Below are 27,440 nucleotides of genomic sequence, written 5' to 3'. Positions count from 1 at the left end.
GATCCATAGCCCTGAGTACAAAAACAGACCACTCAGCTCAGCTGCACTTCAAATTCACTGACAAAGTCACAGACAATAAGAGTTCAGGAAAACCGACTCAGATAGCTTCACAATCCACAAGGACTGCAGACGGAGATCACTGACTGAACTAAATGCCAAATTCCTAAAATAAATGTGTTTAAAGTAAAAATGAAACAGATGGGCTTGGTTTGGGTTAATGGACTTCATTCTGGAAAGGTTGTCTTGTCCCTGTCATGCTTTCAAACTGCAACTTAAGCTTGAGTGGCCAGTCCAGATGATTGTAGTAGCACATCAGCTGGAAAACCTGACAACTATGTTCATATGACTCGACTGCTCTGGACTATTATAGTTACTCCAGCAATCATTAATGGCCATTTTGCACACTTTGGCAGCACCCCAGTTAAAAATATTGCTTTTAAAAAAAAAAAAAAGTATATCCAATTTAAATGCCAACGCTTCATCACTGCTCTGCAATGATGGCATTCAGCAAATCATTATGCATAAATAAAAAACAAAACTGGCAGCAAATGCTTCTGGGCGGAGTTTAAGACAACAGAATTACAATTAAATGATCTCAGCATATAGAGGTAAGCAATGATTTTTGGTGTTTAACAGATCATGCACAATTCTCAACCCACTTGGCCTAAACCATTCCTGCATGGCCATATGTTCAAATGTAATGATCCCTACTTTCTGGCAGAGTGCTGTACCATCTAGAGTGAAATCACATATTGAGCATGACCATAAGGCCACCCTAAGCTCCAAAAACAAACAAAAAAAAGCCTATGTGGTGAAATATAGATGATCTCATTTACATGGTTGCTCATATTTGAATACTACACTGAAGATCTTGCCTCCAAAACGGTCAGCTAGCCAGGAGTTCTTGATGACGGCCAGTTTAAGGCTTTCACAGCACAGAGCAGCATAGAAATTTGTATGAATAGCACGGCCCATGCCTTCAATGATGACCAGGTCAGTGTGTCTTTCACGCACAACAGTGGCTAAGCCTTTGTCCAGCCGGCTAGAGGAGAGAAACAGCAATGTAAAAAATTACAATCACTTCATAACATCAACATTGCTCTAATACTTACATTTTAATGAAAAATACATTTTTATTTTTGTGTCCTGCAGACAGGTCTAAGCTGGCACGGATTTAATGACTGAATAAAATACCAAATGTGTGTCAACTACAGGTACATCTCAATAAATTAGAATATCATTGAAAAGTTAATTTATTTCTGTAATTCAATTCAAAAAGTGAAACTTGTATATTAAATAGATTCATTACACACAGAGTGAGTATTTCAAGCGTTTATTTATTTTCATTTTGCCGATTATGGCTTATAGCTAAAGAAACCCTAAAATTCAGTATCTTAGAAAATTAGAATATTGTGAAAAAGTTCAATATTCAATTGTAGACTCCTGGTGTCACACTCCACTCAGCTAATTGACCCAAAACACCTGCAAAGGTGTCCTGAGCTTTTAAATGGTCTCTCAGTCTGGTTCAGTAGGCCACACAATCATGGGGAAGACTGCTGACTTGACAGTTGTCCAGAAGACAGTCACTGACACCCTCCACAAGGAGGGTAAGCCACAAAAGGTTATTGCTAAAGAAGCTGGCTGTCTACAGAGTGCTATATCCAAGCATATTAATGGAAAGTTGAGTGGAAGGAATAAATGTGCCAGAAAAAGTGCACAAACAACAAGGATAACTGCAGCCTTGAGAGGATTGTGAAGCGATGTGAAGCAAAAGTATCTGGGGCATGGGCAACAACTGTCACATTCTTTGTGTCAGGCCACTCCTGAACCAGAGACAACGTCAGAGGCGTCTTATCTCGTCTAAGGAGAAAACGGACTGGACTGTTGCTCAGTGGTCCAAAGACTTCTTTCCAGATGAAAATAAATTTTGCATTTCATTTGGAAATCAAGGTCCCAGAGTCTGGAGGAAGATAGGTGAGGCAAAGAATCCAAGTTGCTTGAGGTCCAGTGTGCAGTTTCCACAGTCAGTGATGATCTGGGGAGCAAAGTCATCTGCTGGTGCTGGTCCATTGTGTTTAATCAAGTTTAAAGTCAGTGCAGCTGTCTACTAGGACATTTTAGAGCACTTCATGCTTCCCTCTGCTGACAAGCATTATGGAGATGCTGATTTCATTTTCCAGTAGGACTTCGCACCTGCTCACAATGCCAAAAGTACCAGTACCTGCTTTAATTACCATGGTATCACTGTGATTGATTGGCCAGCAAACTCACCTGATCTAAACCCCACACAGGATCTATGGTGTATTTGTCAAGAGGAAGATGAGAGACACCAGACCCAACAATGCAGACAAGCTGAAGGCTGCTATCAAAGCATCCTGGTCTTCCATAACACCTCAGATGTGCCACAGGCTTTTCTTGAAATTTTTCTGTCACATAATGTTTTATTCTAATTGTATATTTTTGTGATTTACTATCATTTCATAAGTACAGCTATACAGTACAACAACTTCAACTGAAACAATCAATGGTGACCAAAAAGTGGTGGCACTGATATTAGGAATGCAGCTGATATACCACCTACTGCTGCTTCAAATGGGACAGTTGTGCTAAAGACTCATTAATTTAAAAAGAACTAGCTGCTCTGTAAGTGTTTGGTTCCAGGGCAGAAGAGTGTGCGACATAAGCCACTTGTCTAACAAACAAAGCTAGTTTTGCCTCCTCTTCATATTAAACTTTGACAGATGGAACATTTTGTGAAAGCCACATACAAAGAAGGTAAAAGATTTTGACATTTGACATCTGTTTCCACAAATAACTGATGCCACGATTAAGGAAGCCATTTTTGTTGGTCTACAAATTGGGAAATTGCATGGAAGACATTCAAGGATATTGTTGAGAATTTTCTTGGCCACTACAACAAACTGTGTCTTATCTTGTTGACAACATGCTTCAAGCTAATAAAACCACAAAGTGCAACACGTCGCTGAAGACTCACTTTCTGCATTTACACTTGGACTTTTTCCCCGCTAAACTTAGTACAGTCGGGTTTCACCAGGACAGCGGTATCAGGACAATGGAATCTATCAGTGTTGGCCGACTGTTGTTAGAGACACTGAAATGGGAACCATCAGATACCAGCAAAAAATCATCAGTAAAACATTTTCAGCTCAACTGCACTAATGCAATGTGTCAGCAATATAAGTGATTAAAAAGGCTATATTTAATAAATTTTATTTTACTATTTCTCCATATTCCTGTGTGATAACAGTGAGGCTGAAATTGTATTTGTGTTCAGTTCAAAACTTTCTATCATAATCAACAAAAGTTTTTACAGGAAGCAAAACTTTTGAAAAAAATGTAACGTCCAGTTATATTTTTCCTATTTGAGTTCTGCAGAACAAGACTACTATATTCACAGTGACTGGCTGAATATATAAATCTTATAAGACAAAATGTAATAAAACAACATAATAGGACATAACAGACATGACCTGACAGATTACTTATCTGCATATTTTGTTCTGGCACATACCTCAAGTCTAAGCAGGGGGAACTTGATCCACTTTGAACCAAGATTAACTGCTCCTTCTGGACCCCAGATCTGCAAATAAAACAGAATTTGGAATGACCTCCATATGTTTCTGCCTACTCTGTTCTTTAGATCAGAATCTGTGGTCTAGTGGCTACATAACCCCAGCTCTGCCAATAACCCTTACCACCCTGAGTTCTGCAGCTGCTCTTGTAACTTTGACTACAAATTTCAGGTACTAATTGGAAAACTGGTTATATGCTCACAGTAAATTGTTTGGATAACAAAATACATAGATTAACATAAAGTTCTCTTGGAATTAATATAGATGTATAAAGACTAAGGGTACTGTATATTGCAATGTGTTCGTTCAGTTGAGATCCCTGAACAGATAACAGAACCCAAGACTTGATGTTGATTTTCCTTTAATCTGATCACAGGTTAAAGGTCTAATTTTTGTGCTGAGCCCAGAGTGTCTGGTTATCTTTATTGGTTTGCTTTTTAATACACTTTTTACATTAGAGGGAAAACATGGCTTAGCATCTTAGTGTTGAAACTGGTTATGACTTCCATGTATTTACACAAATTTTAACAGCGGGCTGTACCCAATACCCAATTTTTAAAGTGATTTCATTTGAACTCTGGAAATCTGCGTAAGTAAGAATAATTTACATGCTGTACAAGAAGAGGAATGGACTAATAATGTCAGATACACAGTATTTATATTACATAACAAATGGTTAAACAATGGGTATTGAAAGGAAGCTTCTTTAACTCAAAATTTTTGGCTGCTTCGCAGTCTTCTTAAGTTATCTGCTTAGTGCTTTATAAGATGCTTCAATAAATAATAGATACTAATCCAAGGTATTGCATAAGCCTGTGCAGTGAATTAAATTAAGGTCGCCAACATTAGCTAAATTTCTGTATTAATAAGGTGATAAGCCCTCTGTATTACAATTACATAATATGAGAAATTTTATTTTGTCACTTAGAGCAACATATACATTCAACTTTGAACCAATATTAATGTCGGTCTTGTAGTTTGGCTTGTAATTCTCTCATGCGAGCACATTTACACACTAGGACCAAGCAATATACAGCAACAAAGGAAGGTTGGTTTAAATGTGATTTTTGGAGAGCAGATTTTATGGTATCTCTCTTCATCCCAAAATGCTTTAAAAAAATGGATGATATTTATGCAGACACTTGCCTGCCCATTTTATATAATTCAAAAGGAACCTTTACTTTTTTGGCAAACAGCCAAAATGAAGTACTACATTTCTCAAGGTCATTGCGAGAGGTAGAGGCAGCCGAGTGGGTTGTGGCGGGAGTCCTTTGATAGGCAATCCCCTTGTAGTTTTCAGTCGGCAACATGCCTTGGTCCAGTACACATCCTGATTTCGTGTAAAAGTGTTCTTCAAAAACAACAAATCCATCATCACAATGCAACGCACCTTTTGAACACACTTCAGCATTCCTCCAAACGCCGATGTCCCAAATCGGAAAACAATTCTTCAGTGGATGGCTAAATTTAGACAGAGGTTTACAACATTCAACAGAAAATCTCTAGGCCGTACTCATGCTGTACAAACACCTAAAAACACCCAAGCTGTAAGGGCATCAATTTTGCAATTTCCTATAAGTTCAATGCCTTAGGCATTTCCAAACATGTCTTTGAGTAAGATTTTCCATGAGTACCTTAATTTCCATCCACACAAAATTATAGTAGTGCAGGAACTCGCTGAAAGACAATAAAAGAGCCATATAGAGTTGCGCCCAAACATTCTGAAACCTTTCAATGAGGCACATTTCCATTTGAATGGTTGCGTAAATAAGCTAAACTTTTGCTATTGGGCTGAAACCAACCCTCATGAACTTCATCAAAGCCCCCTGCTCAGTTAGCGTTCTATAGTTTGTTGCCCGTTGCAGAATTTGGCATCATAGTCCCTTACTTTTTTAAGGAGGGGTCACAGTTACTTCAAAATGTTACACTGAAATGCTAGAGAACTTTTTGCGGCCCCAAATGGAAGAAATTGATGTCTGGTTCCAACAGGATGGTGCAACAGCTCATACGGCACAGAGATGCATGCAAATTTTGTGGGTGATGTTTCCAGGGAAGCTGATCTCCCTGTGCGGTAATGTCAGGTGGCCTTCACATTTGCCTGATCTTGCTCCGTGTAATTTCTTCTTGTGGGGCTATCTCAAGTTGAACGTATACACACACCGACCTCGAAACCTTGAAGCCCATAAGGATGCTATTCGCCTTGAAATCGATGAACGAGTCATGCAAGCGTTCAGAAATCGATTTAAAAAGTGTATTGCTAATGATAGCCACCACCTTGAAGACATCATTTTTAATAAACAATGAAAAAAAAATCTATTTTGTATACCATTTCTTGTGTTGTAATGAAATTTATTTTATCTTGCAGCGCTTTTGTAGAATAAACGTTTGAATGGCCCACCCTATATAAGAGATGGTGGACGTGAGAATGAGACAGTACAATGAGGCAATGATTACTCAAAATAATACTAATGTCAAGCCCATTTTCTATTGTAAATGTGCCTTCTTAAGAGCGACTATCAGATTCACATAAAGATGTATAATAGTGTGGACAGGATGAGCCAGTCTTTTTTTAAATAGGATTCCATGCTAAAATAACACAGAGTTTCATCCTAATTCTAATTTGTAACACAAATACCACACAAGTCTATCTATAGAAAATGCACTTTTTTACATTGCTCAAAACAAGTCAAAAACAAATCTTAAGCTTTAAAACTGGCTTCATAAGCAAGGAGGCTCTTTATCCTCTTTCCTTCCAAAGCAGCGAGAGGCACAGGATGCTCTCTTTGTTTAAAAGAGAAGGGCAACAGAAATAAGATACAATGTTAACAGAATACTGGCCTATAGCAATATTCCTCAATGGTTTTCATAGTGTGAAACTGCCATCCGTGTGCAATTAGCATGCCATATGGCCTATGGAGATGCAGGCAGCCTTGGCAGCTGCTTCAAGGCATTGTGCCCACACTATATGCATCTTGATTCCCAGCAGGGGCCAAGATTTGGTATTTGATGCCAGGATTTCTTCTAATGTCAATGCATCACATTACTGATGATAGTCAGACGTTACTCAGTACAGTCATCTGTATTTAAACATGGATCAATCCTTCAATTTCAATCATAACTGAATAAAATAGAGGGAGAGAGGTTTGTACTAACAGATGAAAATAATTAATACTAAGTGAAATGAAACTACTTACTGAATCACAGAATCCATTGCCGCTATCCTTTCTGTTAGTATCTGCAGTTCACTGTAAGTAACATCATTCAGAGCTGGTCCAGAATTACTAGCCAATATAACCTAAACCCCAAAAAGATAAAGAGACACTGCTATCCAGAAGCTTGTTTAATATAGGTCACTGCATGAGAAATGTACAGTTCCTATATACAGCATTAGACCTACAGACAATATAGCACATGAATTTCAAGAGTGCCAACATCAGTTAATATGTTTGATTACAACTACTACAATAATGCAAAGCATCACAGATGCATCACACAAATCCCGCCAATAAATACATATAAATTCTTACCTCTGTGCCCCTGCAGAGAAGCTCCCTGACAAGGGGAAACACTCCAAGAATTATGTCTATGCCACTATTATCAACAAAAAATAAGGCACATTTGTGAGGTGGACCCTGTAAGACAAAGCCAGTATATAAAATATTCAGTCTCCTGTTCAAAGAAACTGTCACATAAAGACAAATTAACAGAACAGCTACTGCAGCTTCACATGTTTGGAACCAGACTCTCAGTTAAGAATGCTGTATTATGCACCTGCACTATGGGTGACAGTCCACTATAAATGCTAGATATACCAAAGTACATAAATGGAACCTTAATTGGAATTTGCTTGATTTGTACCCAGGATTGAACATGCATTTCTAAACAAAACTGGCTATTTAAATATAGGTATTCAAATTTGATACCATATTGAAATTACACAATTGTAGATGTTTAACAAATAATGCTGAAATTCCCAAAAAATAGGACCCACTATTTCTTAACTAGACAAGTATTCATTAATCAGCCATTTCTTAGTGAAGCAATACCTTTCAAGATAGTGAACTATAAAACCTGTAAAGTTGGTGTTGACCCCAGGGGCTACTCTGAAAATAAAGCCTTTGTTTTCTGTGCTATTACAGAAAGCACCAAGTGTTAACACTTCATTCAACATGCATCAGATTCTCCCAGAATAAGCTCTGAATGAATAGAATACTGGATTATCTAATTATCCTTTGTAAACATTTCAGTATACTACTTTTCAACATGTTTATATGCAAAAAACACCTAATTATACTTTATTTTAGTAATTTTGCACAGAAATGAAAAAGTCAATTACAAGCCTGCTAATAGACCCTAAATGTCTTAACCATCTATGCATATAGGCTGAAGTTGCTGATGAACAAAAACAACAAGAAGCACAATGAAAGAGGTTCCTAAATACACAACATGATCAAAACAGACTGTTTTACCCTTGTGCCTATTTTAATAAACAGATGTGTTGCTATACTAAGTCTCATTATAAGCCTACACACTATTTTCATAGCATACCATTCTTATTAACCTACTCACTGCATCATAACTTTTTAAAATAAATAATGGCACTATATATTTTTGATTTTGTTTAATTCCTTCATTTTATTTATCTTTTACCTGCTAAATCCAAACTCACGTCAAAGGGTTTCGTAACCCATCTTTACAGCACCGTGGAGCCAACCCTGGGCAGATGTTCCATTTCATCAAAGGGCACAGTCATGCACACAACCAAGGGGGTCAATTTAGAGTCACCAGTCTTTTGAACGTTGAGGAAAAACTGAAGCAACCAGGCAACATTCAGGGAAACATGACAAAGAATGTGCAAATTTCACGAAGAGAATGCCTGAGAATGAATGTTCAAGTTCTCTGCAGCTACAAAAAGCAGCAGTGTTAACCACTGTGTAACCATGCTCCTTTATCTTCTCAATTAATACTGACCATCTACCACCCTTTTTCTGAAACAGTTTGTTCTAGTTCCAAGGAGTCACTGTCTATACCATTACCATTTAGCACACAGGTAGGAATCTACTATGGATTGGACACCACTTCACTGCAGAAAACACTCACATACATGATACCATAGTGGCAAACTGGAGCTGCTACTTATCCTAATGCATTCACCTGGAATGTTTAAGGAAGCCAACTACATTAAGTTAGTAAAGCGACAACACACCAACACTCCACAGACAATAGTCACATAGCCATTTGAACTCCATTCACTGGAGTTGTGAGAAAACAGTGCTACCTTTGGTGTCCTTGTACCACTCGATAATACTGTATAGTTAACAGTAATTCTGTCAGAACCTTTTAACTATCAAGCTGCAAGAAAGCGACCAACAACTCTGTCATTGATTGAAAATTAAAAGTCGAGTGGCAGATTACTGTACAATATCTTTTCATTCAAATGAGACAACTATCTTAAAATATTTGAACAGATTAAGCAGTAAACTTGCATTCATCTGAGACCACTTCAGAGCCAAGTCTACCACATTTTACAGATGAAAGAACACTGGCTTTGTAATGTCTGACAAGGAAACCCTTGCCAAAAGCCCTTAGCTATTATAATTTGCATTTGGCTAATTTCAGACCATTCACAAACTGAAATCTTTGAGCCATTTGTACTGTGTCTTGCAATTTTCATTTAAAAACTATTATATTTTGTAAGAACATTTTTCCAAACTCTACTTTATATGTTTATGTTTTAAATACAGCTGCTGGTCATAAAATTAGAATATTGTGACAAAGTTGATTTATTTTAGTAATTCCATTCAAAAAGTGAAACTTGTATATGAGATCCATTCAGTACACACAGACTGATGTATTTCAAGTGTTTATTCCTTTTAATTTTGATGATTATAACTGACAACTAATGAAAGTCCCAAATTCAGTATCTCGGAAAATTAGAATATCAATTAAGACCAATGCAAAAAAAAAAGGATTTTTAAAAATGTTGGCCAACTGAAAGGTATGAACATGAAAAGTATGAGCATGTACAGCACTCAATATTTAGTTGGGGCTCCTTTGGCCTGGATTACTGCAGCAATGCGGTGTGGCATGGAGTCAATCAGTCTGTGGCACTGCTCAGGTGTTATGAGAGCCCATGCTGCTCTGATAGTGGCCTTCAGCTCTTCTGAATTGTTGGGTCTGGTGTATTGTTAAGGTCAGGCGAGTTTGCTGGCCAATCAAGAACAGGGATACCATGGTCCTTAAACCAGGTACTGGTAGCTTTGGCACTGTGTGCAGGTGCCAGGTCATGTTGGAAAATAAAATCTGCATCTCCATAAAGTTCATCAGCAGCAGGAAGCATGAAGTGCTCTAAAACTTCCTGGTAGACGGCTGCGTTGACCTTGGACCTCAGAAAACACAATGGACCAACACCAGAAGATGACATGGCACCCTAAACCATCACTGATTGTGGAAACTTTACACTGGACCTCAAGCAACGTGGATTCTGTGCCTCTCCTCTCTTCCTCCAGACTCTGGGACCTTGATTTCCAAAGGAAATGCAAAATTTACTTTCATCAGAGAACATAACTCAGCAGCAGTCCAGTCCTTTTAATCTTTAGCCCAGGTGAGACGCTTCTGACGCTGTCTCTTGTTCAAGATCGGCTTGACACAAGGAATGTGACAGCTGAAACCCATGTCTTGCATACGTCTGTGCGTGCTGGTTCTTGAAGCACTGACTCCATCTGCAGTCCACTCTTTGTGAATCTCCCTACCGTTTTGAATGGATTTTGTTTCACAATCCTCTCCAGGATGCGATTATCCCTATTGCTTGTACAGTTTTTTCTACCATATCTTGTCCTTCCCTTCGCCTCTCTATTAATGTGCTTGGACACAGAGCTCTGTGAACAGCCAGCCTCTTTAGCAATGACCTTTTGTGTCTTGCCCTCCTTGTGCATGGTGTCAATGGTCGTCTTTTGGACAACTGTCAAGTCAGCAGTCTTCCCAATGATTGTGTAGCCTACAGAACTAGACTGAGAGACCATTTAAAGGCTTTTGCAGGTGTTTTGAGTTAATTAGCTGATTAGAGTGTGGCACCAGGTGTCCTCAATATTGAACATTTTCACAATATTGTAATTTTCCAAGATACTGAATTTGGGACTTTCATTGGTTGTCAGTTATAATCATCAAAATTAAAAGAAATAAACATTTGAAATACATCAGTCTATTTGTAATGAATGAATCTAATATACAAGTTTCACTTTTTGAATGGAATTACTGAAATAAATCAACTTTGTCATGATATTCTAATTTTATGACCAGCACCTGTATATGAGCAAATTTCTTCCATTACTGAATGTATGCGATTCTAATAGTGTTATAAAATTTATCACAAACATGTGTAATTACCTAAAAATGCATATTTGCTAGGGAAGGACAGTTTTGTATGTGTGTGTGTGTGTACAATGTTTAAATACACACAGTCATGTGAAAAAGTACAACCCTATGAAATATATTTTCTTTTTTAACTCAAGAGTTAATTTATTTTAGATAAAAGCAATGTTATTGGGGAAAACAAAATGAAAAATTGACTTTTTAGTAATTTATTCAATGAAAAAATTAACACATATTCCATCTTCAACTATGGAAAAAGTAAGTGTATCCCTTGCTCTAAGCAGGTGGCATTGCCGTCTTTGACAGGAACATCCTCAGCCAGGCATTTTCTATAACTGTCCACCTGTCTCTGACACCAACTGGGAGAAAGGATTTCCCATTCCTTCATGAAAAAGCTCTGTTCCTTCATGGTGAAGCTCTGTGATGTTTGAGGGATATCTTGTATGCACAACCAGTTTCAAACCCTCCTAAACAGCATTCAGATCTAAGCTTTGACTTGGCCATTTCAAAAACATCCATTTCTGCCTTTACACCCATTCCTTGGTGGATTTATTGTTATGTTTAGGGTCCCCACCAGGCTCCAAAGTCCACTTTCGGTTGAGTTTCAATCTTTTGACAGATGGTCTCACATTATCCTCCAAAACCCTCTGGTACAATGGAGAACTGACAGCATATTCTGCGATGGTGAACTGTCCAGGTCCTGATGTAGCAAAGCAGCATCATACAGTTAACATTTCCACCACCATGCTTTACAGATGGTATGTCTCCAAACATGTCTTATGAATAGTCAAATAACTATTGTTATCTAGTCTGTCCAGAGCACATTGTTCCAGAAGTCCTAGTCTTTAATTAGGTGTTCATGGGCAAACTTTAGTTTTGCCACAATGTCCTTTCTGGAAGGCAAAAGTTTCCTCCTGATACACTTCCCATGTAGATATACTTTGTACAGCCTCTTTCCCAATGGCAGACTCATACATTTTGACATCAACATCAAAAGTGGCAACTACTTGAAACTGCTTGAAGATCCTGTAATAAAATTTGGGGGTTCTTGATGACTTCTTTCAACATTTTGTCTTCTGCTGGCGGGCTTTAATTTCTGAGGTGGCCTAAGTCTGGAAAATGTGGCAGTTGTTTGAAATCTTCTCAACATGTAAATTATCACCAAGCAATTGGTGCATCTCCATAAAGTTCATCAGCAGCAGGAAGCATGAAGTGCTCTAAAACTTCCTGGTAGACGGCTGCGTTGACCTTGGACCTCAGAAAACACAATGGACGAACACCAGAAGATGACATGACACCCTAAATCATCACTGATTGTGGAAACTTTACACTGGACCTCAAGCAACGTGGATTCTGTGCCTCTCCTCTCTTCCTCCAGACTCTGGTACCTTGATTTCCAAAGGAAATGCAAAATTTACTTTCATCAGAGAACATAACTCAGCAGCAGTCCAGTCCTTTTAATCTTTAGCCCAGGTGAGACGCTTCTGACGCTGTCTCTTGTTCAAGATTGGCTTGACATAAGGAATGCGACAGCTGAAACCCATGTCTTGCATACGTCTGTGTGTGGTGGTTCTTGAAGCACTGACTGATACACTTCCCATGTAGATGCCCAGCCTCTTTCCAATGGCAGACTCATACATTTTGACATCAAAAGTGGCAACTACTTGAAACTGTTTGAAGATCCTGTAATAAAATTTGGGGGTTCTTGATGACTTCTTTCAACATTTTGTCTTCTGCTGGCGGGCTTTAATTTCTGAGGTGGCCTAGTCTGGAAAATGTGTCAGTTGTTTGAAATCTTCTCAACATGTAAATTATCACCAAGCAATTGAAAATGAACCATTCCACTGTTAGGAAGATCTTTTTAAAGCTCTTCCCAGACTCAAAGGCATCTAAAACATCCTTTCTATTTCTGAAGGCCAAAGAGAACTCTTTCAATCTATGCATGGTGTTAAAACACATTTCAACACCAAAGAGCAAACCAAATTAATATAAATAAGATACATTCCATCAAGGTCCCCGTTAATGATGTTCTAATCATTACATACATACTGTACACTCTTCTCTCTCTCTCTCCCTCTCTCACACACACACACACACACACACACACCCACACACACAATGCCTTTCATAATGGTTGGGACAAAGACACATTTTTCTTTAATTTACCCCTCTGCTCCACAGTTTAAAATTACAAATCAAACAATTTAAACATGATTAAAGTTTATATTGCAGACTTTTATTTAAGCGTATTTGCATACATTGCAGTCACATCGTGTAGAAATGACAACACTTTTCTACATGGTCCCTCATTTCAGGGCACCATAATGTTTGAGACATAGCAACAATCAGTATACTAAAGCAGACATTTAGTGCAGTGAAACCTTGATTTGCGAGTGTTTTGCAAAACCAGACAAAATATTTAATAAATTTTAACTTGATAAATGAATGAGGTCTTGCAATACGAGTAGTACATGTACGCTTTGTCCGCCAAGCATCACGTGGGGATTGTGGGTAATCATCTCCCATGCTCGTTCTCAGTCGGCGTGCCTCACTCATATAGTTAACATCCATATGAGCGTATATTACAGCACAGTTATTTATTGTAGTGGGATCTACCACTCTCCTATACAGACACACAGCAATCAGGCAGGGTTGTGACCAGGTTAGTGGCAAAGTAATACTGTGCTCTTGCATTTATAATGTTCCTTGCATCACCCATCAACTGCAGGTGTGTATAGCTTGACCACAATCTTTTCTGATTGTCTTTTATGGCAAACTGCGCTGGGAGCCTTCCGGTTGCTTGCTTTGAGATGCCCGTGTGTTGTTCCATTAGGGGAGAAACCCAAGTGAGTTTAGAAACCTTACAGTGGGGAAAGCATTTTTTAATTTTGTGTCCAAGTGTAGTGACTCTTCAGGCAAAAGCAACTGTAGTTGGATAGGTTTCCTTGTTAAAGTCGCAAAAAAAGAAAAAAATTCCAGTGAGCAGACAGGTAGCAGTGATTCCATTAGTTAGAATGAAGATTTTGTATTAATCATTTTTATATAAATATTTGTGGGTTGTGAAACGGATTATCTGAGTTTCCATTATTTCTTATGGGGAAATTCCCTTTGATATACAAGTACTTTGGATTACAAGCACGTTTCCGGAAAGAATTATGCTCACAAACTGAGGTCCCACTGTACTTTGCTGCATATCCCTTGCATGCAATGACTGTTTGAATTGTGTGATTCATGAGCATCACCAGGTGCTGAGTATGGTCTCTGGCGATATTCTGACAACCCTCTGATTCAGCCATCTTCAGCCCCTGTTTGTTATGGGGGCTTGTCCTCTAATGTTTTCTCTTCAGAGTATTAAAGGCATTCTCAATTGGATTTAAATTGGGTGACTGGCTTGGTCATTGAAGAACTTTCCATTTTTTAGCTTTGAAAAACACTTGCATTGCCTCAGCAGTTTAGGGTCATTATCTTGCTGCAGAATTAAACACTGTCCAAGGAGTTGGGAGGCATTTACTGGAACATGAGAAGATGTTTCTATATATGAATGAATGAATCAATACATTTACTGCCATTTCTTGGACAACGAAATATGCAGTGCCGTCCCTAGGATGTGTATATTATCTAGTCACCCCAAAAAGTCATCACAGTTTACACCAGAATTAATTTACACAAGATGTAAGTAAAACATTTATACTAAGACATACAGTTCTGAGCTGGAGTCCAGTTCAGTGATGGGTCTTTTAGTGTGAGTCTTTAGGGTCCTATAGTGCCTACCTGATGGCAGCAAGGAAAACAAGTGATGGCAGTGGTGAGTTGTATCCCTCCAGATGTAGCTAGCTCTGCGAGGATGATATTCCCCAGTGAGGGCAGAGGAAGTTCAATAATCTTTTCAGCCCTCTGTAATGGCCTTCTGTCTGCTGCTGAGCAGTTGGCATACCACGCTATAATACAGTATAATGAAACACTCAACAGGACAGTGATAAAAGGACATAAGCAGCTCCAGAGCCAAGTTGGTTTTCTTAAGTGTCTTTAAATAACAGAGCCGCTGCTGAGCCTTTTTAACTAGGACCGTGGAGTTGATTGTGCATGTGAGGTCATCACTGATATGGGTTCCCAGAAATTTCAAACTCTCTCTTCTTCTTCTCCTAAGATGTTTAAAAGGAGAGTGATCCTCATGTTGTCTCCAAAAATCCAGAAAGATTTCTTCATTTTTTTTGGTGTTCAGTGACAAGTTATTTAGTTAAGACCAGTCTACCAGTTTAGCAAATTCATGTCTGTATGCCATCTCATTCCTGCCTGACATCAGCCCAAACACTGTTGTATATCTGATGACTGTATTTGTAGAATGTATGGAGACACAGTTGTATACATACAGGGTATATAGAAGGGGACTCTGCACACAGCCTTATGGTACATCGGTGATAAGGTGATAAGTGCACTGTACACCGTACAACGGATCAAATGTACAATTGACTCCATGCATGTACTTTAATACTTCCCTTGGAAAAGGAATAATACTCCCAGCCCCCTGACGGTACATCTACAGCAGCTACTATATTCATCTTCAACTGAGGAAGCCTCCCTTCACCTTTTCATAATTATATAACCCACAAAAAGATTTGATTTTCCGACATGGAGTATTTGAATATCCTTTGTCTATCAAGTTAGGATATTTTTATACCATGTTTTTCTAAATTCCCATTCCTAACGTGTACACTTTCCATTCCTGCATGACAAATGACACACTGACAATGCAAGTAGGTCTCCCGCAGTTATTGTTTCCAGACTTGACAACTAATTCATAATTTGGACATCTGCTTAACTGTACCCATGGAGCTGTGGACATCTTCATAGCCATAACAGCTAGAGTCCCATAGGTTCAACCCATAACTACAATTGTTCAGACCTTTTCTGGATAAAATTTGAAGCAGCAGGAAGTACTATAAGTAAACGCTGAAGCTTTATGCTGTAGAATCAGCCCAGGAGTAAATCTGCTCTAAAGTTATTTGCAGTGCGGAATATTTGTTAGGGATGTTACCTAGTTAACACTTCATTTTGCCATTTTTTCTGGACTATTGTGCCTTCCTTGTTTATTCCTTACTCTAAAGATCTTGTGCACTTTTCTATACATCATCTCATTAAACTATATAATATGTAATGGTCTTTCAGTTCTTTCACTTTAATTTGAGATGTGTGCCCAGACTTGACAAAGTTGAGGTTACTGTTGCTGTTGCCAGGATGAGCTGGTTCTACAGGGTTAATTTTGCAAGTGAACATTTTCACTCTCCCATTGTGCAGCCCTGTTTAGATATTCTGTGAAATGAGAGTGCTATCACTTGCTACTAAATAAGTAGAAATAATTTAATGTACTTTAGCACTGAGAAATGGAAACAACCCAGATGGGTTTGTGACATATACAACCATATTCATGAGTGCTGCTACTTCGGAAACAAAGCACGGTGTAAACCTAAAGTTTAAATTAAGTTCATAGACAGGCTGCAGGCTGTCATGCCCACGGGTAATGCGGGATACAAGCTTAATGAGAGGACGCAGGATATAAACGAGAGTTTTGATCACTTTGTAACTAAGTTAAAATTGCAGGTGAAGGGCTATGCTTATGCAAATTCCGAGAGACTGTGTTTGTGGGGGATTGACAGTTAAGGTGGGTGGGGGACTCATGTCATCATCTCCCCTCCCATTTACCTCATTTCGCTCTGAGCTGAGCTCCGCAGCTAACGTAGTGTTATGGAAGCGACTTTGTGACGCTGCCACCAAATACTCACAGAAAAATCCACAAGTTAATACACACGCTGTCTCTACAGAATCCTCCAGGCACTACTTACTAAAGGTTACATTGACAATCGTGTTACGTTATTTTTAAAATGTTTCCTTTTCTTAGCACAAGCACAGCTGAGAAGCTTTGATGCATGTGCTCCATAACGCGTTAAAAAATCACGCATTTAATCACACTTTGCATTACAAGCAAAGGGGAACTTCTGTCAATGCATGATTTCCTGGTACACCGATTACATTGATCAGCGCTTCCCGATTCATTTTACCCTCGCACCCCCTTGGTTTGAGAAGAAGTATGAAAAATATGAGGTTAACACAGAAAAACAGATCACCAGTTGAAGCTTTATGAATAATCGATTCGCCATCAATAATTGTTTTGGTAAAGCCATACTCAGTGTAATCCTCCTTCCATTTTATAATTTTTCCGCCACTAGCCATGATTAAATGAACGGTAAAAAAGTAAGAGCGAAGCGAGGGTGACTTATTCAGGCAGGCAGGCGACAGCTCAATAGCTCGAATTTGGATATAAGTAGGTTCTATTTAGTCGCCAGAAATATCTTTGTTAGGAATGGAAGTTGAATTTAGTCTTTAAATTTCTATGCTAAAGAAAAGTTATGCAATGATGACTAAATTTAACTATATAAAGTCAAAACTTGTATATATAAAGTCATTCCCGAATATATAAAATCAAAACTTGATTATATAAAGTCACTGTCGGAATAAATAAAGTCAAAACTTGAATATATAAAGTCAGTGCTGGAATATATAAAGTCAAAACTTGAATATATAAAGTCAAAACCTGAGTATATAAAGACGGCGCTTGGAATATTTCAGAATATATAAAGTATGCTCTGGAATATATAAAGTCAAACTTCAATATATAAAGTCAGCGTCGGAATATCCATCCATTTCCCAACCCGTTGAATCCGACCACAGGGTCACGGGGGTTTTGCTGGAGCCAATCCCAGCCAACACTGGGCGCAAGGCAGGAACCAATCCTGGGCAGGGCACATGCGTCATTTTCAAAACATTAACCGAACAGTGTTTTTTTAATTTATTTTTCTGAATACGTTTTTGTTAATTTAGTTCAGTTCAGAGTCGTTTCAATCAATAGATTTTGACTTTCACTTTATATATTCAGGAGTGAGTTTATATACTCCGATGCTGACTTTATATAATCAGGAATGACTTTATAAATTCCGACGCTGACTTTATATATTCAGGTTTTGACTTTATATATACCGACGCTGACTTTATATATTCAAGTTTTGACTTTATATATTCGGGAATGACTTTATATATTCAAGTTTTGACTATATATATTCTGACGCCAACTTTATATATTCACAAAATCAATGTATTTGCCTGTTTGGCACCCCATAGTATATGTGTGTGTGTGTATATATGTACACGTATATATATATGCCAGCAACACTCATGACAATGACAAAACAATTACATTGTCAATCATGTTACATTATTATTATATATATATTATATATTATATATATAACTTCTTTAAGACACTACTTCTCCGCTGCGAAGCACGGGTATTCTGCTAGTGCCCAATAAATCCACATGGTTAAAAACAGAGACACTGAGGGCATTACAAACAGACTTGTGATTTAATAAACATAAGGAAGAACAAATTATTTTGAATGAATCCACATTCTATTGTAAACCCTAACTACCAATTACCAGAATCCTGCCTTTAGTTAATGAGTTCAATTAACGCAAACTGTTTAACACTGTAGTGTGCCACTGTTTTTCTTAACCAAATGCAAGAAAATTTCACCGTATAATAAGCTAATTCATCTATTACACAGATATGATAACACTAGTCAACATTTGCTGTTGATTCACTAATCTTAAAGGAAAAGGAAAATAGGTATATTACCTTTAATCTCTCAATCCATTTGTTATATGTGTCAATCAGCCATGGACGCTCTGAGAAACGAGGGCAAGACAGTTCATATCATTATGCAACGATGAATTAGTTTACTTTTTAGATATTCACCATATGGAAACTACCTTTCCTTACCTTGAAGCTGCTGCTTTGCCTCCTCAAATCCAAAATCTGGATCTGTCACCAGAATGCTGTAAATAAACAGAACAATATTACCTTTGAGACAAATTCAATCAAAGCAGCCTAGCAATCACTCAGCAACTATTAAATGATAAAACAGGCCAACTGATATCAATAGCACAAAAATTTAACAGAAAGGTGTGTAAGCACAGACTAAACACAAACTTACTCTGACACTGCCTTGGCACCCCAATCGAACACATTACCAGCCAGCAACCCCTTGACTAGTGAGAACTGCCTTTCTTCCCAGTTTAGACTCTCAAGGGATTTTACCACTTTATGAAAGAACTTCAATGCCCAGTCATTCTCCCGCTGCTTTATCTAGAGAAGAAAAGAGGAAAAAAATACAACTAAGTAGTAAGTAACGCACTCTACTAAAGGTGTCTACTAACAGACACCTTTAACCAATATGTATTTCCAGGAGAACAATTGAACTAACTTATTTGTCCTCAAAGCTAAGGCTCTAAAACAGGGATAAATCAGAGATCCATAGTGGCTGCAGGTTTTTGTTTCAACCAGTTTTGCAGTAAGACAGGCATAACAATATTGAAACTTGGAATTTAATTATATGGCATATTAGTGTTTTCATTCTTCCAAGAAGAAAAATGTATATTTTGTGTTTTCTGAGAACTTTATCTATAGTTTTTTTTGTGGTCCTTCCCTTTTCTGTCATTTATTTCAAAACATTGTATTAACACACATGATGCATGCACACAGGTTTGAATGTTAGCTGATAAGCTGGTGCTTCCTTTGCCATGTGCACCTCATTATTAACTGATGGCCATTATAGAAAATGGGCAAAAATTAAATACCTAAATGCAGCGGTTTACAAATGCAATAGGCAATTAAGGGTCCTGAATTATAATAGGCAAGTTAACTAAAACTAACCCTAAAGAAATATTGCTTTATTAGTTGATAAAATGGTTCTAATTAAGAAACTGGATAAATTAAAATCTGCACTGACTGTGGACCTCCAGGACTTAATCCGAGTACCCCCACTCTAAAAGGCCACCATAACTTTCCATATACTGCACTGTACTTAGAAACACCTTATATACATCTTATGGACACTTAGTGCCCTCTACTGGAAAATAAAACCATTACTCAGACAAATGACTTGGTTCCCGGTGTAGTCAACATTTGCTGGTGAACTGCTAAATTGCAAGCCTTTATACAATATAACATGGTTCTACACATTTGTGTATCTCATCTATTCACATTCTAAAGGTTTTATGTTAAAAACCTGATGTTGCCTCCTTAGTGTTGTTTATTCCCAGAAAAATAAGCCAAAACAGCCCCCAACCCCCAAATAAAAATTATATGTAATAGAAACATGTAATTACCAAAATGTAAACATAAAAGCAGCAGGAATTGTATTTCCAGGGTCTAATGCTGAATTGATCCAAATTTAGTACATGTCCTTCTCGTGATGTGTTGAAACAGCCACCAACGCACAAATCAATGTTGCAAACAGGACAGCAGAGGCATATTTCTTTGCACAATATTCTTATATTTTTTTCTAATGCTTGAGCATGAGGAAGTAAATGTCTGTGCCTGATCTACACAAATGATGCTCCTCTTGTATTATTGTAGGCTACCTCTTTCATATTTTTCCTGAAATGAATACTGACCGTTGCTCCATTGAGAATAGTAATTAGCAGAAAAAACATGTTAGATTAAGCTTTATTAATTTGAAGGGGAAATTTAGATGCATATAACAGAAGCATAAAAAACAAAGATAGATACAGACACACAGGTAGGGTTTTCAAGATAACAAAATTTTAAACTTTTATGCAATACTAAGGAAAGTACTGAAATTCAAAACCATTTGAGATGCCCAAAACTATGGGAGATATTTTCTGCAAAAAAGGAAATAAATAAAAATTATGATTCTGACACTACAATATAATACTACAAAAATACAAAACCTCCCATTTTCACTTCAGTGTAAATAAATGTAAAGTATGATGTAATAAAGGCTAATTTCTGTCATGTTAAATATTGTAATTACATAGCACATTAATTAGTTAAGAACTACAATTATGTTTGATCTTCAGATTTTGTAAGACGGTTTCAAAAGCGACAGAAAAGCAATTTAAGACAGATTGCGATAGTGTTGTAAAGGTTAGAGAGTATGTTTGCTACTACAAATTGCTAAAACTAATTATGGAGACAATATGCACAGCATAGCTTGGGGTCATTACAAAAAATGGTAAGGGAAATTGGTAGCCAGTGTGGCACTGTGGTCAAAGCTTTGGACTTTAAATCTCGCCACTGACACTGTGTGACCCTGAGGAAATCACTTCACCCACCTGTGCCCTAATTGGAAAAAAGGAAAAAAAAGAAGAAAAAAAAAATGTAACCTTTTGTATCTCAAATGTTGTAAGTCTCTTTGAATAAAGGCATTGGGCAAATAAATAAAAGTAAATATAACTTGGGATGAAGAAAAAGTTATATAAAAGGGGGGAATCAAGACAACATTTCTTGGTTGAGAAGAAAGCATGTTAATCACATTATTATCAGAACCCGTGAATCACACTACAGGTAATCATCGTCTTACAACCTATGCGTCTTTTGACCATTTGATTTATGATTGTTATTGCGTCTCACAGGCAAGTAACAGTTTTCACAACACCAGCTCTATATGCTGCGACTCATTCATCTTCACCTCAGTTTATCATCTGTGGTGGTTTTGACTACATTCAGTTACATCTGTGTTACACTTACAGGAAAAAAGGCAATTGATCTCAACACAAAAACAAAGGTGTTCGAGCAGTTGTGAGGGAGGAAAGAAAGCGAATGCGATCACATGTGACTCTAAGTTATCCCATGTACTGCTGTGCTATGGCTTTGAATCTGGGTAACCTCCAAAGCTTCTGCGTTGTGACTTGCGATGCGCTGCTTCTTGCAAACCACCACAAAGATGTAATGAAACCACACTGAAATCCTTTATATGTTATTTTTATTAACAGGCCGAAATGTTAAAACAGAAAACATATGAGTGCTCAAACTCTGCCAGTACAACTGCTCCTCTCACAGTTTCTACAATGAACACTGGAAAAGGCTCACACTGAGAACATAATATAACACAGACAAAGAAAGGACTTGTGAAGCTGTTAAAGGTTTGGCACCCTTGCGAGCAACAGTAACAACAAAACAAAATAAAATAAAAATAATTGAAAATCAATACAATGTTCTAATAATAGTGATAAAATGGATATAAAACAGACAATATGACTTAAGGGACTTTTAATTCATTACTATACATACAGTCAGGTTTAAATACATATACCAATCTGTCTTATGTCTAGATGGATTTACAACTGGTCCATCAGAACTGAACATAATCATAAGTCAACGACTACCTGTATAATACGTTTCACTTCAACATCAAACCTTAATTGGCTGGGAATGTGTGTTAGTGTGGGAATGTGAAAGATATGTGCTTTCTCCAGGGTTGGTTCCTGCATTGCACCAGATGCTAGTGAGGTAGACTTTGGACTCCTGTAACCCTAAATGAGATTAAACATATTTTTAAATTTATGTATGTAATGACAGGAAGCATAATATTAAAACAAGGCTTATTTGGACATTAGGATGTGCTGATCAAATGTTACTATTTGAATAGAATTCAATTGTATATAAAAAAAAAATAAAAAAAACAAATCTGACATTTGAAAGTAAAGGATGGTTATTTGTTTTACCTCTACCTAGTATGGGTCTTGGTTTACTCCAGAGACGCTATGTAATTTGAGGCATTTTACAGATATGCATTTACACATCAATTTCATGAGCGTAGTTCTGCCCAGGGATCTTCTTTTATACTATGAAACAATTTCATATTTTCCTTTTATCATATTATAATGACTTTATTATATTACTTTTAGTTAAATCATTTAACATTTAATTTTAAATACAGTTTGCTTCTTAGTTGGTTGCTGCTTTGACATGCAATATCTAAAAAGAGGAGGAGGCAAAATTAAAGTAATTATTTGGGTCATTTGTGCTATACTTCTGCTGCAACTGTAAAGGGAAAATTGAGACCCACTTTAGTTAACTTCTGTTATTTCTTGACTACCTGCTCCCACCCATACCTCATAACTTATGTTATTTCCTAGTATCAACTCAGGTCCTGCACACACTATCCATGATCTGCTAGGCATTTTCTTCTTTCTTTTTATATGAAGCCTGCAAGCTTCATTTAGACTTGAAACTTGCTATAGTATATGCCTTCTTATGTTTTTATTAAAAAAATTCAGATTTTTTAAGTTGCGTTGAATTTAAGCATCAACTAAATTAACAAATGTAATAAAACGGAAATTCACAGTGATCATTACAATACAATACAACACAACATTTAGTGCCTTCAGTTTAGGGCTGCAACTAACAACCACATTTTTAATTGATTAGTTGGTTGATTACAGTTTCTATTAATCCGGGGATTAAAAAAAATGTAATGCTTGTGCAAACATGCAAGTATTTTATACAAAAATAAAAGACTAAATGTTCCTTGCACAATGCTCTCCTTCATAACAAAAGTATGCCCAAAAATGTTAGTTGACAAAGAAGTGCATAGAAAAAAGGCTTGTTGCTACAGTGAAAGATCTAGCTTAAAACAATTGACGGATGTGGATGACAAAAGTAAAAATCAAGGAATATGTATGCTTACATAATTGCTTTCCCCTTCCATTTATTTCCAGAGAAGTGACTTTTTTTGTGAACTATTAATTAGCTAACCTAAAGGGTCAGGAAAAGTGTGCTGCTGTGTGAACTGTTTACACACGTGCTCTACCCGGCGTCTAACTTGCTTGCACTGGACAGCTGTCAGATGAGTAAAAGGGAAAAATATACAAAATATGAGATCAAGCAACTGCTGTCAAGGTGAAATTGAAACAAACTAGTTCCTACTTGATGTTTCTACATTTCAAGATGGATACATTTGCAAATTCACCAATGCTTTTCAATGGGAAATTCTAAAATTTTAAAACTTCATATAGCACAACCTATTCAAGATATTTGAATGAAAATTGAAATGTTTTGACAAATTTGACAAAGAAACATGCCACATCTCAATAAAACTGGCCTCTGGGGGGCCACCCAAATTCTTTCATGCAATCTTTCTTGCAATAGGTGCTTAATTTTATTAGAATGTGCCTAACACGACAAATAATAGATTATGTACAAAATGTAATAGATTACAAAATGCATTGGCAGCTATTTTCTTTTGCAATTAACAACAACAAGATTGATTAATTGTTATAGTCCTGATAACTGGATGAAAATTTTGATTTGAAATTGAATTAGGTTTAAATTTCTTCTGTGCCATTTTGATGATGGAAGTGTACCCACAGGAGACATTACATGGACTTTGGAACAAAAATACTGAATTAAGAGACTGAAACACTGAACTGACATTACATGAAATGCCTGATTGGCTAAGGTTTAACAGTTTGCCTTTGTTTCAACACTCTTATTTGATCTGGTTAAAGTACTGCTTGCTTGATAAGAAATCCATTCAAACAGAGCATTTTTTGAATTTGCAAAATTATTCACCGAGTGCTTTTAAAGGATAACAATGAGACATAGCGCAGTATTAATACAACGGGTATAATAATATATAAAAGATATCAAATTAGACAAATAACTTGTAAAGTTTTTTTTTCATTTGAGAATGACACAAGCTACTTATGCAGCTCTAGAAAAGCTCTGCAACGAAAAAGAATTGAGCCAACAGGGGTGAAAGAGTATCTTAAAACTACTGCAGCTACAAGAGTCCAGGTTGAATACTTATGTAGTACTTCTGCCTATGCTTCTTATGGAGTATATGCTCCCACATAACCAATAACAAAGAATATGGTCAGTATGAAAAGAATAGTATTTTCCACAATAATATAAGCTCTAAATCCATTGCTTCACTTGTAAAACATGTAAAAACTAACACTATCTCAATTAACAAAAAATAGAGAAGGAAAGAGAGACTACATAGGGGTCTGTGGATTTAAAGGATTTTTAATAAAGAGTGTGGCGCAGACTTGGTTGGTGTGTGCTGCTGGAAAGCTGTGAGGCCACAGGTTGTGGAATGGGTAAATTAGCCAATTGCTTGCTCAAATACAAATGTGATCAGCTCAGACATTCCCCATTGATTCTCCTTGGGCTGTTAGTAAAAACACTTGTACCCACAAAACGCAAGGGCTTTGGGTGTCCCAGCTGCGAAGAAAAGGAGGACCATACTTGCTAACATCTCCACCCTGCTGCAGAGATCTGATGGGTGAGCAACAGGGGAAGAGGAAAAAAAAAAAAAAAGATACAAACTGATGCACTGAGACTCCAAGAGAGAATGCTGAGAAATAAATTGATAAAAGAGATTTTTAATCAGTGCATAGCCTTGTGTTTTTAAAAAACCCAACACTGTTATCCACTTGCATTTCCATCATCAAGTTTGAAATACCAATCAACGATCAGCATTAAGCACTTTTTGCAAGTTAAACAAAGAGGGAAAAAAAACAAATTAACCGATAAGAGCCAAGCTATGATTAAACAGAGTGAAGGAAGTCTTTTTCTATAGCTAATGGAGATGCTGTTTTTCAGAATGTGATAAGAGAACAGGTTGGTGCTTTGGAGTGAGTAAAAGTAATTACTACCTTTTTTTTTGTTGGACATTTATTCAAACCCATTGTATAATAAGGCAGGACTAATTTCAGAATTTGATGACAATGTAGAGTCGAGATTTTTACCAGTTTTTAGCTTTGAATTAATAAACTTTAAATCTGTTTTGTAACATTACTGAATAATACTTCAATACAGAGTTCTGCTGCAATCTCTTTCACACCAACACTACCTGGACTTTATTTAGCTTATGCAACTGTAAGCAGCTCAAGTAAACTAACAATATTAGCCCCAGGCAAAATAAATAAATAAATACAACTATTGTATACAGAAAAGTAGTCTGTTACACAGTAATTCTGATACAACCGATTAACCAATGACGTTATATGATGGAGGTCCAGTAGTGAAGCCAAGTAACATAGCTCGTCACATATCAAACACAGTAAGGACAGTTACTAAGAATTAGAAAATGGTACAACTAGGACAATGGACAGATTATAACGTCCCTCCAAAACAGATGACCAGGCAAGTAGGATGTTTATCACCAATGCTACCAAAAAGCCAATGCTGACCTTAAAACAGCTTCAGAAACATATCTGACCATTGCCTGCATATTAAATAAAATTAATTAATTCTATGTTTGGTGTATAGCTGGCACAGCTCATCACCCAAAGAACACAGAACTTCTAGTTCAAGCCAGGTGATGGCAGCTTTATGCTACGAGGCTGCTTCTCTTCAGAGGGAACAAGGTCTTCAGTTAGGACAAAGAGAAGAATTCGGCTGAATTTACACTACCACTCTAATGTGACCTGAAAAAACATATGGGGATCCATGAAAGGTTTCCCTGCATTTTAAGTCATAAAATATGACCAGTGAGGCCACATTAGATTGTGTAATAGAAACACCACAGACACTAGGTTGGATTACTTCAAAAATTCCAATTTGCTAACAAAGACCTGATAATGTAAAGGTGGCCAAAATGGCACAACAATTAACACCACATATTTTGGCATTAAACCTGCAATCCTTTGCCATATGTCTAATTTTAAAGCAGATTTTTCCATTTCATCACTTAAAAAATTCCACAGTACATAACTAAATCAACAAAAATGGAAAATCAACGTCCTGCAATGGCCCAGTCGATACGTGGATGCTTAATCCTATAAAAAAATATGAGTCCACTCACCTCAAGAGGACTGTTCACAGGAGATCCCCTTGCAATTTGACTGACCTTGAACTCTTCTGGAAAGAAGAGTGGGATAAAATTACAAAATCTAGGTGTGCTAACATGATAGAGACTTATGCAAAGAATCTACCTTCTGTACTCATAAAAAAAGATTTTTCCATAAAGTATTAGTTACACAATAAGCATGCCTTATGGAAAAATGGCATTGAAAGTTTTCTGATTTCATTTTTTTTTCTCTAAAAAAAGATCCATAGTTGAAGTCAGAAATGTACATGATTTTATTTAAGATATCTGCTTTGTGCAGGGCAAAAGTCATTTTTTTGTAACAATGTTCACAGATTATTTGACAATTCTAGTGGGTCACAAGTTTACATATATTTTGTTAACTGTGTCTTTAAACAGCTTCAAAAATTCCAGAAAATAATGCCAAGCCTTTAACCAATTAGACAATTAGCTTCTGATAGCCAATTAGCCTAACTTGAGTCAAAATGTGGATTTATGTTAAGGCCTACCATCAAACTCACTGCCTCTTTACTTGGCTAATTTATTTTGATTTTCCCATTATGTCAAGTCCTCAGAAAAAAAAAAAAATTGTGGACAACCACAAATCTGGTACATCCTTGGGAACAATTTCCAAACGCCTTAAGGTTCCACTTTCATTTGTACAAACAGTACTACACAAGCATAAATACCATGGGACCACACTGCTGTCATACCGCTCAGGAAGGAGACACATTCTGTGTCATAGAGAAGAATGTAGTCTGGCATGAAAAGTGCAATTCAATCACAAAACAACAACAAAGGATTC

At 37.0% G+C, this 27,440-nt stretch overlaps 1 protein-coding gene across 5 annotated transcripts in view; it reads right to left on the bottom strand.

The window, feature by feature from the left end:
- Positions 1-462: 462 nt before the first annotated feature.
- Positions 463-27,440, bottom strand: part of pank4 (pantothenate kinase 4 (inactive)) — a 146,389-nt gene continuing 119,411 nt past the window's right edge. For 4 of the 5 annotated variants that reach the window (XM_039756151.1, XM_039756153.1, XM_039756152.1 and 1 more), the window contains 7 exons: positions 19,010-19,161; positions 18,796-18,851; positions 18,652-18,701; positions 7,121-7,225; positions 6,788-6,888; positions 3,533-3,601; positions 463-1,042 (listed from right to left, as the gene is read on the bottom strand). In XM_039756151.1, the coding sequence (XP_039612085.1) occupies positions 829-1,042; positions 3,533-3,601; positions 6,788-6,888; positions 7,121-7,225; positions 18,652-18,701; positions 18,796-18,851; positions 19,010-19,161 (747 nt within the window). In that variant the 3' untranslated portion in view covers positions 463-828. Of the gene's footprint in view, positions 1,043-3,532; positions 3,602-6,787; positions 6,889-7,120; positions 7,226-14,058; positions 15,107-18,651; positions 18,702-18,795; positions 18,852-19,009; positions 19,162-27,440 lie in introns of those variants that run through there. The other variant, XM_039756155.1, reaches the window with a different exon arrangement.

The sequence above is a fragment of the Polypterus senegalus genome, chromosome 6 (genome assembly GCF_016835505.1).
Source record: "Polypterus senegalus isolate Bchr_013 chromosome 6, ASM1683550v1, whole genome shotgun sequence".
NCBI lineage: Eukaryota > Metazoa > Chordata > Cladistia > Polypteriformes > Polypteridae > Polypterus > Polypterus senegalus.
Note: the sequence above shows the minus strand (reverse complement) of the source record. Positions and strands in the feature narration are given on the sequence as shown.